General features: G+C 38.9%; 1 protein-coding gene across 6 annotated transcripts in view; it reads left to right on the forward strand.

Moving 5' to 3' along the window:
* PLSCR4 (phospholipid scramblase 4) overlaps nucleotides 1-6,414 on the forward strand; it is a 50,932-nt gene extending 44,518 nt beyond the window's left edge. For all 6 annotated transcript variants that reach the window (XM_042956271.1, XM_042956270.1, XM_042956275.1 and 3 more), the window contains 3 exons: nucleotides 1,274-1,435; nucleotides 3,285-3,443; nucleotides 4,340-6,414. In XM_042956271.1, coding sequence (XP_042812205.1) covers nucleotides 1,274-1,435; nucleotides 3,285-3,443; nucleotides 4,340-4,384 — 366 coding nt within the window. In that variant the 3' untranslated portion in view covers nucleotides 4,385-6,414. The remainder of the gene's footprint in view (nucleotides 1-1,273; nucleotides 1,436-3,284; nucleotides 3,444-4,339) is intronic.
* Nucleotides 6,415-11,016: the final 4,602 nt, after the last annotated feature.

Below are 11,016 nucleotides of genomic sequence, written 5' to 3' on the forward strand. Positions count from 1 at the left end.
TCAGAATTAGAAGAGACTTAAAAACTTCTTTTTTTAATGTTTATTTTTGAGAGAGAGAGAGACTGAGTGTGAGCAGGGGTGGGCTGAGAGAAAGGGAGACACAGAATCCAAAGCAGGCTCCAGGCTCTGAGCTGTCAGCACAGAGCCCGACGCGGGGCTCGAACTCACGGACCGCGAGATCATGACCTGAGCTGAAGTCGGCTGCTTAACCGACTGAGCCACCCAGGTGCCCTATAATAACAGCCTTAAATTTGAGTTGAATCTTCACCTTTAATCCTCAACCCTTTTGACGATACAAGGAATTCTTTGTATTGATGAGTTGGGTTTTTTCTTCTCAAATGAATTTTTTTTTAAAGTAATTTACCTGTTTACAGTTTTTTCCCCCTTAGGCTTAAACTTATATGAGATCTTAATCCTAGGAAGTTATCAAATTTATATGCTTATGTATATGTTTGAATGTATATATGTGAACACTATTTTTTTTAAATAATGCCTTGATTTGGCAGTTTGTGAAGCTATGTAGTCCTGCCCTTGAGACCCAGTGGACTCAAAACTGTTAGAAAAGTATAAATGACACCAGAAGAGCCATCGACTCTGAGCTTTTACTAAATAATTTAATTTTATGGCTCATGTTATTATTAAATATGAAGATCTTAGTTCTTCACAAAGGAATATTATTAAAGATGATTAGTTAAAACAGGGTAGTGGACAATTTTAAAACTTGGAAAAATGGCTTTATATATTCATACATACATCCTTTGTTTCCACAGTATACCGTTTACAGAATGCCTCTTTTCTCTTTCTCTTTTCTATTACAATTGTCATGTCTGAGATTTAAGTCTAGGAAGTTACCTTGTTACTTTGTCATGGACTGTGCCAGAAGACATGAGGCACCTAGAGCAGAGACAGAGAACCTTATTACAGCACAGGAAGCAGTACCAGCGTCAGGAGCCGCATGTTGGTATAGACCCCTTGCCCCCAAGTTCTCTGGGGTTAACTCAGAGGAGCGGGCGGGTGTGCATACAGCTGAGAAACACTGAGCTTGGAGAAACGATCATTGTATAACAGGCAGTAAGTCTGTCCCAAAGGGAAATGTGACCTCACCTCTCAAGGCCTTTCACTGACATACACCCCTAAGAAATAGCCTGGGGTACAATGGAAGAGTCTGTACCATTAACATTTTTTCCAGTCCTTGCATGAGGGAAGAACGTACGGTGTGTGTGCGTACGGGTATATATGTGGCCTCCTTCCCTCTGTCACTGCTTCTTTGCAGCTGGAGGTGCAGTGTCCTCCTGGTGTCACCATTGGCTTTGTTGCAGAACACTGGAACCTGTGCAGGGCAGTTTACAGCATCCAGAATGAGAAGAAAGAAAATGTGATGCGAGTACGTGGGCCATGTTCAACCTACGGCTGTGGTTCAGATTCTGTTTTTGAGGTAAATGTAAAAATAACATTATTATTATTTTTTCAACATGTACAGACAGACCTTAGAATTGTTTGGTTTTAGATTATTTTTTCACATGAATGAATAAAGTAGAAGGAGGAAAGAGTTATCGGTTGGCATCAAATCATTTGCAAATTATTGTTGGTGGATTGCTTAATGTTTCCCAAAATGTGAGCTACTTTGTTTATGATTTCAGTGTTTGATGAAGATGAGAAGGACCCATGTAAAACACTAAACCTGAAAGAAAATAGCCCAATAGATTCCGTTTATTTTGTTCTCGGTTGAATTTAATTAACCATTTTTACCAAAGATTTGCAGGATTGGGATACAGGTCCTGAGCAATGAAAGTGCCCAACAGATCACAGAACATACGGATCACCCCGAGATTGTGCAAATCGTCTATCTGCATGGTGGAAGTCTGTGTCCTCAAGGGACAGGATAACACTGATAACATAGTTAAAACTCATAATAGATTATAACATTTTCTCAGAAAAATGAAAAATCCTCCTGTTTTGCCTTTATTTCACTGACTACAAAATGATTGCTTATTATCCTATGAATTTGACAAAGGAGATTCTTAGAAATATTTCCTTAGCTTCTTAGAAGATGTCTTGCAATTCAGCAAGGCTCTTTATCTAAAGTTGCTCATTCAAGTATTTTCTATGACACCCAATAAACCTTTTTAGTTCTCCAGGCATTGCTTATTTGTTAAAAGACCACTGTAGAGAAATAGAAAATGTAGCCATATTTCAGGGGCAGAGTATATAGGATCATTCTGACCGCCAAAAGTTAGCAAGTGCCTGAGTCCCCCTTTGAGAAGGCAAAGCTCTTCGGAATTCTGACATACAACAGGGTGGATTTGACCCACAAAAACTTGACTGATTATATGAAGTTTGTGAAATATGTAGAATTATGCTTCCTTACTTTTGTTCATGTGTTTCTCTAGACTGTAGAGACTCCCTCCCAATCCCCAATTCCCACCCTTTACTATATGAAGAAGATTTTCAAAATCAATTCAAATCATATCTCCCTCAAATTATACCTCATATGCTCTTGAAAACAAGAGCATTGGCCTGAGAACTGTCAGATAGGCCCCAGTTCTGTTTTTTGGGTTTTTTGTTTGTTTGTTTTAATTCAAGTCATTTAACATACAGTGTAGGCTTGGTTTCAGGAGTAGAACCCAGTGAGTTCTCTCTTACATACGATGTTCAGTGCTCATCCCAAAAAGTATGCTCCTTAATGCCTATCACCCATTTAATCCATCCCTGACCCACCTCCCCTCCAGCAACCCTCAGTTCTCTGTCTTTAAAAGTTTCTTATGGTTTGCCTCCCTCTCTGTTTTTATCTTATTTTTCCTTCCCTTCCCCTATATTCATCTGTTGAGTTTCTCAAATTCTACATATGAGTGAAATCATATGATATCTGTCTTTCTCTAACTGACTTGTTTCACTTAGCATAATACCATCTAGTTCCATCCATGTTGTTGCAAATGGCAACATTTCATTCTTTTTCGTTGCTGAGTAGTATTCCAGTGTGTGTGTGTGTGTGTGTGTGTGTGTGTGTGTGTGTGTGTACGTACCACATCTTTATCCTTTCATCAGTTGATGGACAGGTGGGCTCCCTGGCTAACCTGGCTATTGTTGATCCCAGCTCAGTTATTAACCAGTTGCAAGGCACCTAACCCATGTTGGCCATAATTCCCTATTTGAAATTATGTTATTACTGTTATTAATTTCCTGTACTGTATTTATGCTTATCTCAGTGTAAAGTGCTTCTAAGTAGAAGAAAGAAATGTATAGTACTTTTTAATCATCATTAAGTCACATGCTTCTCTTTCTAGGTCAAATCCCTTGATGGTGTATCCAACATCGGCAGTATTATTAGGAAGTGGAACGGTCTGTTATCAGCAATGGGGGATGCTGACCAGTTTGAAATTCACTTCCCATTAGATATGGATGTGAAGATGAAAGCCATGATTTTTGGAGCCTGCTTCCTCATTGTAAGCCTTTTCCTTTTGACTTGTCTTGAGTGAGTTATTCTTTCCAATGAGATGCAGTGTAGTATAATAGAAAGGCAATAACATTTGCAACTAGGCCAGTGTCTGTCTCTACCACTTACTAGTGACATGTTTTGCAAAGTGTCGAACACTTCCCGCCCTCATTCTTTTTATCTGTAAAATGGAGACAAAAATACTTAGATTTTTTCAGGGTGATGAACATTAGCTATCATCTGAGTACAGGGGCCAGAAGAGTGCTTGGAGAATATTAGACATCCAGTGGGTGTGATTGTCATCACAGCATGTTATTTGTCTTTCTCATTACTTAAAGATGCCTGTCCTTTGACTTCTTGAGAAAATAAAATAACTCTAGAGCTGATTTCCTTTCCCTCCACCTTATTGCCTCTCTGTCATTGTACTCCTTGGTGTTGTATCTTCCTTAGATTTAGTAGGCACAGTTCCCTTGCTGTATTACTGGCTGATTAATGGCTAATATTCATAAGTAAAGCATAGAAATGAAATGGAAAATATTTACCCTAAAAATGTAGTTAACGTACTGCAATTGGTATATTTAACATTTAATTTTGATTGTCAAGTTTTTCGTCTTTTTAACAATGAAAATTTAGTTAACTGGTACCCCCAAATGGAAAGGTTGTTGGCTACCAATAGTTCCAACTTTTTAATTGCTGCTCTTCATATTAGGTCCTCTTCATAAAGATTTCATTAGATTTATTTATTTTTAACTAGAAAGAGGATTGCCTGATAAATTATAAAGGATAATATTTTATGCATTGCATCTAATTATGTATCCATCTGTATACATACAGTTGTCTCTTTTTTTCTAATATATATATGTATATATTATATATATATATGTATATTTTTTTTTCTAATTTCAGGACTTCATGTATTTTGAAAGATCACCACGACGTTCATCAAGATAGATGGACACAGCAAATCAACAATTATGGTTAATTAAAAAAAGAGAAGTTGGATTGGGCTTATAATCCCCTGAATTATTTGTAAATATATGTATCTGCTTTTGCAGATTATTTTTACTGGGTATTAGCTCTGACAGGTAGGCTGAGTGTAAGGGCAAGAACACGTGTTTTAATTGATTGAACCATGTGTTTTAATTGATTGTCTCTCTGTCTACATGGTAGACTAGGAGTTCACCTTGAAAAAGCTATAACTCATTAACCAAGTAAACATAATACAATGAGCTTGAAAACACTTTACTTACCCTGAGATAAGGGAAAATGAATCCCAGGGCTCTCACATTAATGGGTCATGAAATGGCAAGCTTTTTAGAGCAGTCTTTGAGATAGAATAAAACAGCTTTTATCCCCAACCCTCTCCAACCTGTCCTCTCCATCAACTTGTCCTGTTACTGAAGATAAATTTGATTCTAAGTGAAAAGAATAATACTCTTGACCTTTAAAACAAAAAGGAAGGTAGGCAGAAATACTGTGTGTTATTGTACAAGGAAAAATTTACTTGTGCATATGTATCAAACCTTGTTCTGAAAGTTTATAAGTTTCATTGGAAAATTTGATTTTATTACCAAACAAAACATTTTTTTAAAAATCGTAAGGTTCTATTTTCCACACCTATTCCCTCATTCACTAGCGTGGTCTATCAGGGCCTGCCTGGACATGGAGTCAGGGTCATCCTATCAGGAAAAGAGGTGACAAGGGCCACAGCTTGTCTAGATCTCTGAGCAACTCAGAGACATCAGTGTCCTTATGAGGAGCTTGCGTTTAATCTATTTAATCTCTCTTGGCCACAGATGCCTTACATATGAAATATTTTGGCCAAATCTCAAAGATTGCCTATTGAACTTTCGTATCTCATGGGGTGTGACACAGAGGAGATAGTTTTTATTTTTCTTTCTTTCAGGATCACTGATAATCACCATGTTTTTCTAACTGCAGGAGTTGAAGTTGGGTTTCTAAATTTTGAAATGTGGCATTCTGTGTAGCACTTTGTAAAAGCAAAACTACGAATTTTGACGTTTTTAAATATTTCTTAGCTGCTTTTTATTTAGATGATAGATAAATCTGCCTGTGCAAAGAAGATAATAAAACTTCTCTGTGAACTAGAGCTTAACAGTAAAATTCTGTAGGATCGACTTGGTTCCAGTATAAGCGTACTTGTTATTAGCTAGTTAAGAGCACAGTGTATTGGTGAATAGTTGCTGATGAATCAACCTGTGTCTTTTGTACTCTACCTTCCTATCTGGACATGGACTGTGTTTTTTCAACACAGCCAGTATGTAGAATGAAATGTATTCTTCTCCTTGTTAAATAAAGCAACTCTAAGTGTTCTCTGATGGGATTACTCGGAGATGACAGCCTTTGCCCACAATTCCTGTTGAAGTCAAAGAAAGGTGCTTCATTTTACAATTATATTTATCTCTTCATGGTAAAGTTGTTTTATTCAGCTTCTTGTAATTTCTATATTTAGGTGCTACTGCTAGCTTTTTTTTTAAATGTTAAACTGCTGCTTTTCTAAAAAGTACAATTACCTTATATTTGAAAATACGATTGCAGTCTTAGACATATATATTATTTCTTATAATAATATCTGACATTTTATATAGGAAATGAGACAATAATATTGAGAAAGTTGATCTGTACAAACTTCCTTTTTACTTGCCCGCATCCCTACATCCCAAGACCTGCTGCATAATGCTAAGAAAAGATTATTTAACATATGACATTTTAAGTTTCTGTTCAAAGTTTTCATGGCATTAAGTTGTCTCTTACAGTTATTATCCCTCTTTCTTTAAAAGTAATACTATGTGTCTTATTTTTTTATACTATGGTTCATATTATAGTTTCATATTTCTTAATGGTATTTCATTGTGTAAAATTGATCAGAGTCACTAAAAAAAAGCTACTCTCTTTGTATTTTAATGCTTCATCATATTGTTTTTGGCTTTTAAATAAATATAATATGGTTTATAGTGAAATACTGTTTTATTTTTTGACTTGTGATTGAGTCTTTGCTATAGACTGAATGCTTGTATTTCCCCCCAGATTTATGAATTACCCCAATGTGATGGTGTTTGGAGATGGAGACTTTAGGAGGTGATAGGACATGCTGGTGGAGCCCTCATGAATGGGATTAGTGTCCTTGTAATCTGTCAGTCCCTTGATCTTGGGTTTCCCAGCTTCCAGAATGTGAAAGATAAATATTTGTTTTGTAAGCCACCTGGTCTATAGTACTGTACAGTTGCCCAAATGGATTATGACGGAAATTGGTACTGAGAAGTGAGCGTGCTGCTATAACACACAAATGTGGAAGCAGCATTGGAACTGGGTAATAGGCAGAAGCTGGATTTTGAGATGCATTCTAGAAAAAGCCTAGATATTTTAACAGAACTTTAAAGGCGATGCTGTTGGGAGCTTGGAAAGAAAAGATAGACATAGAGAAAGCCTCAGTATTCTTAGAGAATAGCTAACTAATCCTGAACAGAATGTTGGTAGAAACATGAATTGGTAAAGAGCATTCTGATGAGGTCTCAGATGGAAATGAGGAACATGTTGTTGGAAACTTGAGGAGAGGCCCTGTTTATTACAAAGGGGCAAAGAACTTGGCAGAATTGTGTTCATGTTCTAGTGTTTTGTGGAACATAGAATTTGCAAGTGATAAAACTAGAGGTTTAGCTGAAGAGAGTTCTAAGCAGAGTGTTGAAGGTGCAGTTAGGGTCCCCCTGACTTCTTACAGTCAAATGCAAGCAGAGAGAAGTGACCTAAAAGCAGAATTGTTAAACAAAAGGAAGCAGAACTTAAAGACTTAGAAGATTTGCAGCCTATCCATATAGCAAAAAATGAGAACATTGAGGATGTGGCCAAGGTACTGATAAAGAAATTAATATGGTTGAGCCTTCTGAACAGAAGCTAGAAAACTATTCTCCAAGACAATGTAAGAATGACCCTGAAGGCGATTCAGTGATCCACAGAGCTGCTGCTGTCATTACAGGCCCCGATGACAAGGGCTGAGGAGGCTGAGTGATCCAAAGGAGGGGCCTTCAGCACCTGTGGGACCTTTCTGCACACTACGTGACACTACCTTACACGGGGGGCTCTGCTCTCCGCACTCTCTCACCATGCTTCTCCGCCACCCCAGATGTGGCTCTGCTGGGCCCCGGTATGGCATGAGATTCAGTGGCCACGTGTCCAGAGGGTGTAGGCAGAAGGTGCGGGCCCATATGGCCCCATTTCTGTTTATGCTCATAGTGTAGAAGCCAAGGGAGCATGGCTACCTTCACCTAGATTTCTAGGGACAGGACCATCTGGGAGAGCCTTGGGCTTGGCACCCCAGCCCTGGAGACCCACAGGGCCCAGGCAGTGAGTCTCTGCAGGGAAGGCCATTCTGCCGAGCCCTGTGGGTAACACGGCCACCCCAAAGGGCCCAGAAGACAAAGCACTGAGTCAAAGATTATTCTTGAGCCTTAAGGTTTAATGTTGTTTGTGCTGTTTGGTCTCAGACTTACCTGGGGCCTGTCACTCCTTTCTTCTTTCCTATTTTTCTCTTTGGGAATGAGAATGTCTATCCTATGCCTGTCCCACCATTGTATCTTGGAAGCACATAATTGTTTGTTTTTGCAGGTTCACAGAAGAAGACGACTTTGCCTCAGGATAAGTCATACTTGAGTCTCATCCATATCTTATTCAGATGCGACTTTGGACTTTCAGAGTTTTGAGTTGATGCTGGAGCAAGTTAAGACTTTTTGGCTGTTTAGATGAAATGAATGTATTTTGCATGTGAGAAGGACATGAAATTTTGTCCTGACCTGGATGGAATCCTATAGACTGAATGTTTGTGTCCCCCAAAATTCATATGTTGAAATTTAATCCCCTAATGAGATGTATTTGGAGGTGAGACTTTGGGGGATGATTAGAACGTGAGGGTGGAGGGTGGAACCCTTATGAATGGACTAGTACCTTTATATACTTTTTAAAAAGTTTATTTGAGAGAGTGTGTGTGAGCAGGGGAGGGGGCAATAGGAGAGAGAGAGAGAATCTCAAAAGCAGTCTCCACATTCAACATGGAGCCTAACAAGGGGCTTGATTCCACGACCCTGGGATCATGACCTAAGCTGAAATCAAGAGTCAGAAGCCTAACCAACAGGTCCACCCAGGTGCCCCATGGATTAGTACCTTTATAAAAGAAAGGCAAGGAGCTCCTTTGCCCCTCGTGGGGGCACAGTGGGGCCACGTGGGGGCACAGTGAAAAGACCACCATCATGAACTGGGAAGTGGACTCTTACCAGATACAGCATCTGCTGGGCCCTTGAGCTTGGACTTTTAGAACTGCAAGAAATAAATTTCTGTGGTTTATGAGCCACCCACTCTATGGGATTTTTGTTACAGCAGTCAAAATGGACTAAAACAGGTTTTTAATACTTCAAAGGGATTTGTGAAGTAATTTCTTATTAATTATCAGTCAGGTTTGCATTCAGAGTCCTTGTTTTCTTGTATAGGTTTAATTCTAATAAAGTCATTTTTGTAATGTTTTATAGTAGTAACTAGCTTTGTGATATAACGAAGTTATTTATAAATGCTTATTTCTTATACCTTACTCAAGGCATATTTAAATTTTAAGTATGATATCAATAGGAATATATCATGCAGGAAAGCTGCTAGAATTTATCACTGTCAGTGAAGGATGCATTTTAAAACAATTTTAACAATCAGATTTACCAGAAATTACACAAAAACTGGTTACCAGACTAATTTACTAGCTGAATTTTTCAAACAACTAGATGTTAAATTAAGTTCAAGTCTAGAATAAACAGTGATTTCAGAGAATGGCATCTTGGTGCTGGGACAATTGGCTACTTTTCAGTACCTGCCATATAAGTTTAATTTAACTTATATTGAAAGATGCAAACTCGGAAAACCCATAGGTCTGGATTCAATAAACTAATACCAAATTCAACTCTTCGGCTAGTGATAACCAATATTGAACATGGATCTTTTCCCATAATTTGGTTGACCTTCAGAGTCTGTTTCCCATTTCCTTGCCTCTAGGCATCTTAAATTGTAAATCCCAGAATAGAGAAAAACAAAATGATACATTTCAAGTGTAGTCAAGTGAGGCAGCATAGAATGCTACGTGATAACATTTAGCGTGGTTAATAATAGCACGTGATAGGCATTCACTCAGGATCTGCCTAATGAATAACAACACAACCAGTGGATTTATTTTTGGAATATTTACTATAGTAGCCAGTAAAAAGGTTGACCATTCAAAATGTATACCCTCCTCTCCAGTATTTCATTGCACTAATACTTAACCTTAGTGAGCATCTACTAAATCCAGGCACTGGGTTATTCCTGAAGGCAGAGGGAAATGCAAAGATAAAAAATACATAATTACCATCCTCAGGGGTCACAGGCTAACTGAGGAGACAGACTTTTAAAAACTACATGCACATCTTTGAGGACCATGGACCTGTGTTCAATGGGATGTTGGCACATTCAGTAGAGGCCATGTCACTGGTAACATCTCAGGTGCTATTTAATTCTTTCTGTCCCATTTAATCAGATAGTTTAGATGGGCAGGTTGTGTCATTTGCCAAAGTACACTTCCTGGCCCTGCTAGAGGTAAGATTTTACATTTTACGGTCTCGTCTGCCAGCTGACTACACGGTAAATGCAATCGAAAAGGTCAATCTAGCACATTTTCATCACACAAAACCAGGGTTGATTTTTCTTATTACAGTAAACACAGAGCCCAAGAGAGTGGTACCTCTGTGATGCTCAACAAATATTTGTTGAGTGAGTGAAAATAGTTCTGTGTGTATGGCACTGTTAGGCGTTCAAGGAGACAGAAATGCAAAGGTAGTCCTCTATCCCTCAGCAAGGATAAAGCACGGAAGTGTGCATTTGCAGCACACGTTTAAAGAATTATTGCATAAAATAAATTTTTTCTGAAAATGTATATTACTTGATTCTCACAACCGCATCATGAGATAAACATCCGATACCCCTTTTTCAGAGGAAGAAACAAACTTCGTCAAGAGGTAATAGAAAGAGATTGGACGCCAATGAATCTCCATGCTCTCCAGTTGTAATTGTAATGAAGGAAAATTGAATGTATAAAAGGTGAGAAACATAACAGCCCCTGGAAGGGGGAGAGCACAGCAGGTGGTATTCAATGCAAGGGCTTGTAGAGCTGCCCAGTCTTGAGGTCCAACTAGAAATTTGGTCAGGCAGCCTTCTCTCCTCTCCTCCTTCCCCGTTGTCCAGAATGGGTGGGTGGTGAGTGTTCACTGGGGGGGTTGGGGTGGTGGTGGTGACAGAGGTGGGGTGAGTGCTAAGGTTGGGGTGGTGGTGGTGCCTCTTCACGTAATAACTAAAAAAGTAGGGGCACCTGGGTGGCTCAGTCAGTTAAGCATCAGACTTCAGCTCAGGTCATGATATCATGGTTCGTGGGTTCAAGCCCCACATCAGGCTGTGTGCTGGCAGCTCGGAGCCTGGAGCCTGCTTTGGATTTTGTGTCTCCCTCTGTCTTGCCCCTCTTCTGCTCCCGTTCTGTCTCTCTCTTTCTCAAAAATAAACAT

Source organism: Panthera tigris, chromosome C2 (genome assembly GCF_018350195.1).
Source record: "Panthera tigris isolate Pti1 chromosome C2, P.tigris_Pti1_mat1.1, whole genome shotgun sequence".
In the NCBI taxonomy this organism is placed as follows: Eukaryota; Metazoa; Chordata; class Mammalia; order Carnivora; family Felidae; genus Panthera; species Panthera tigris.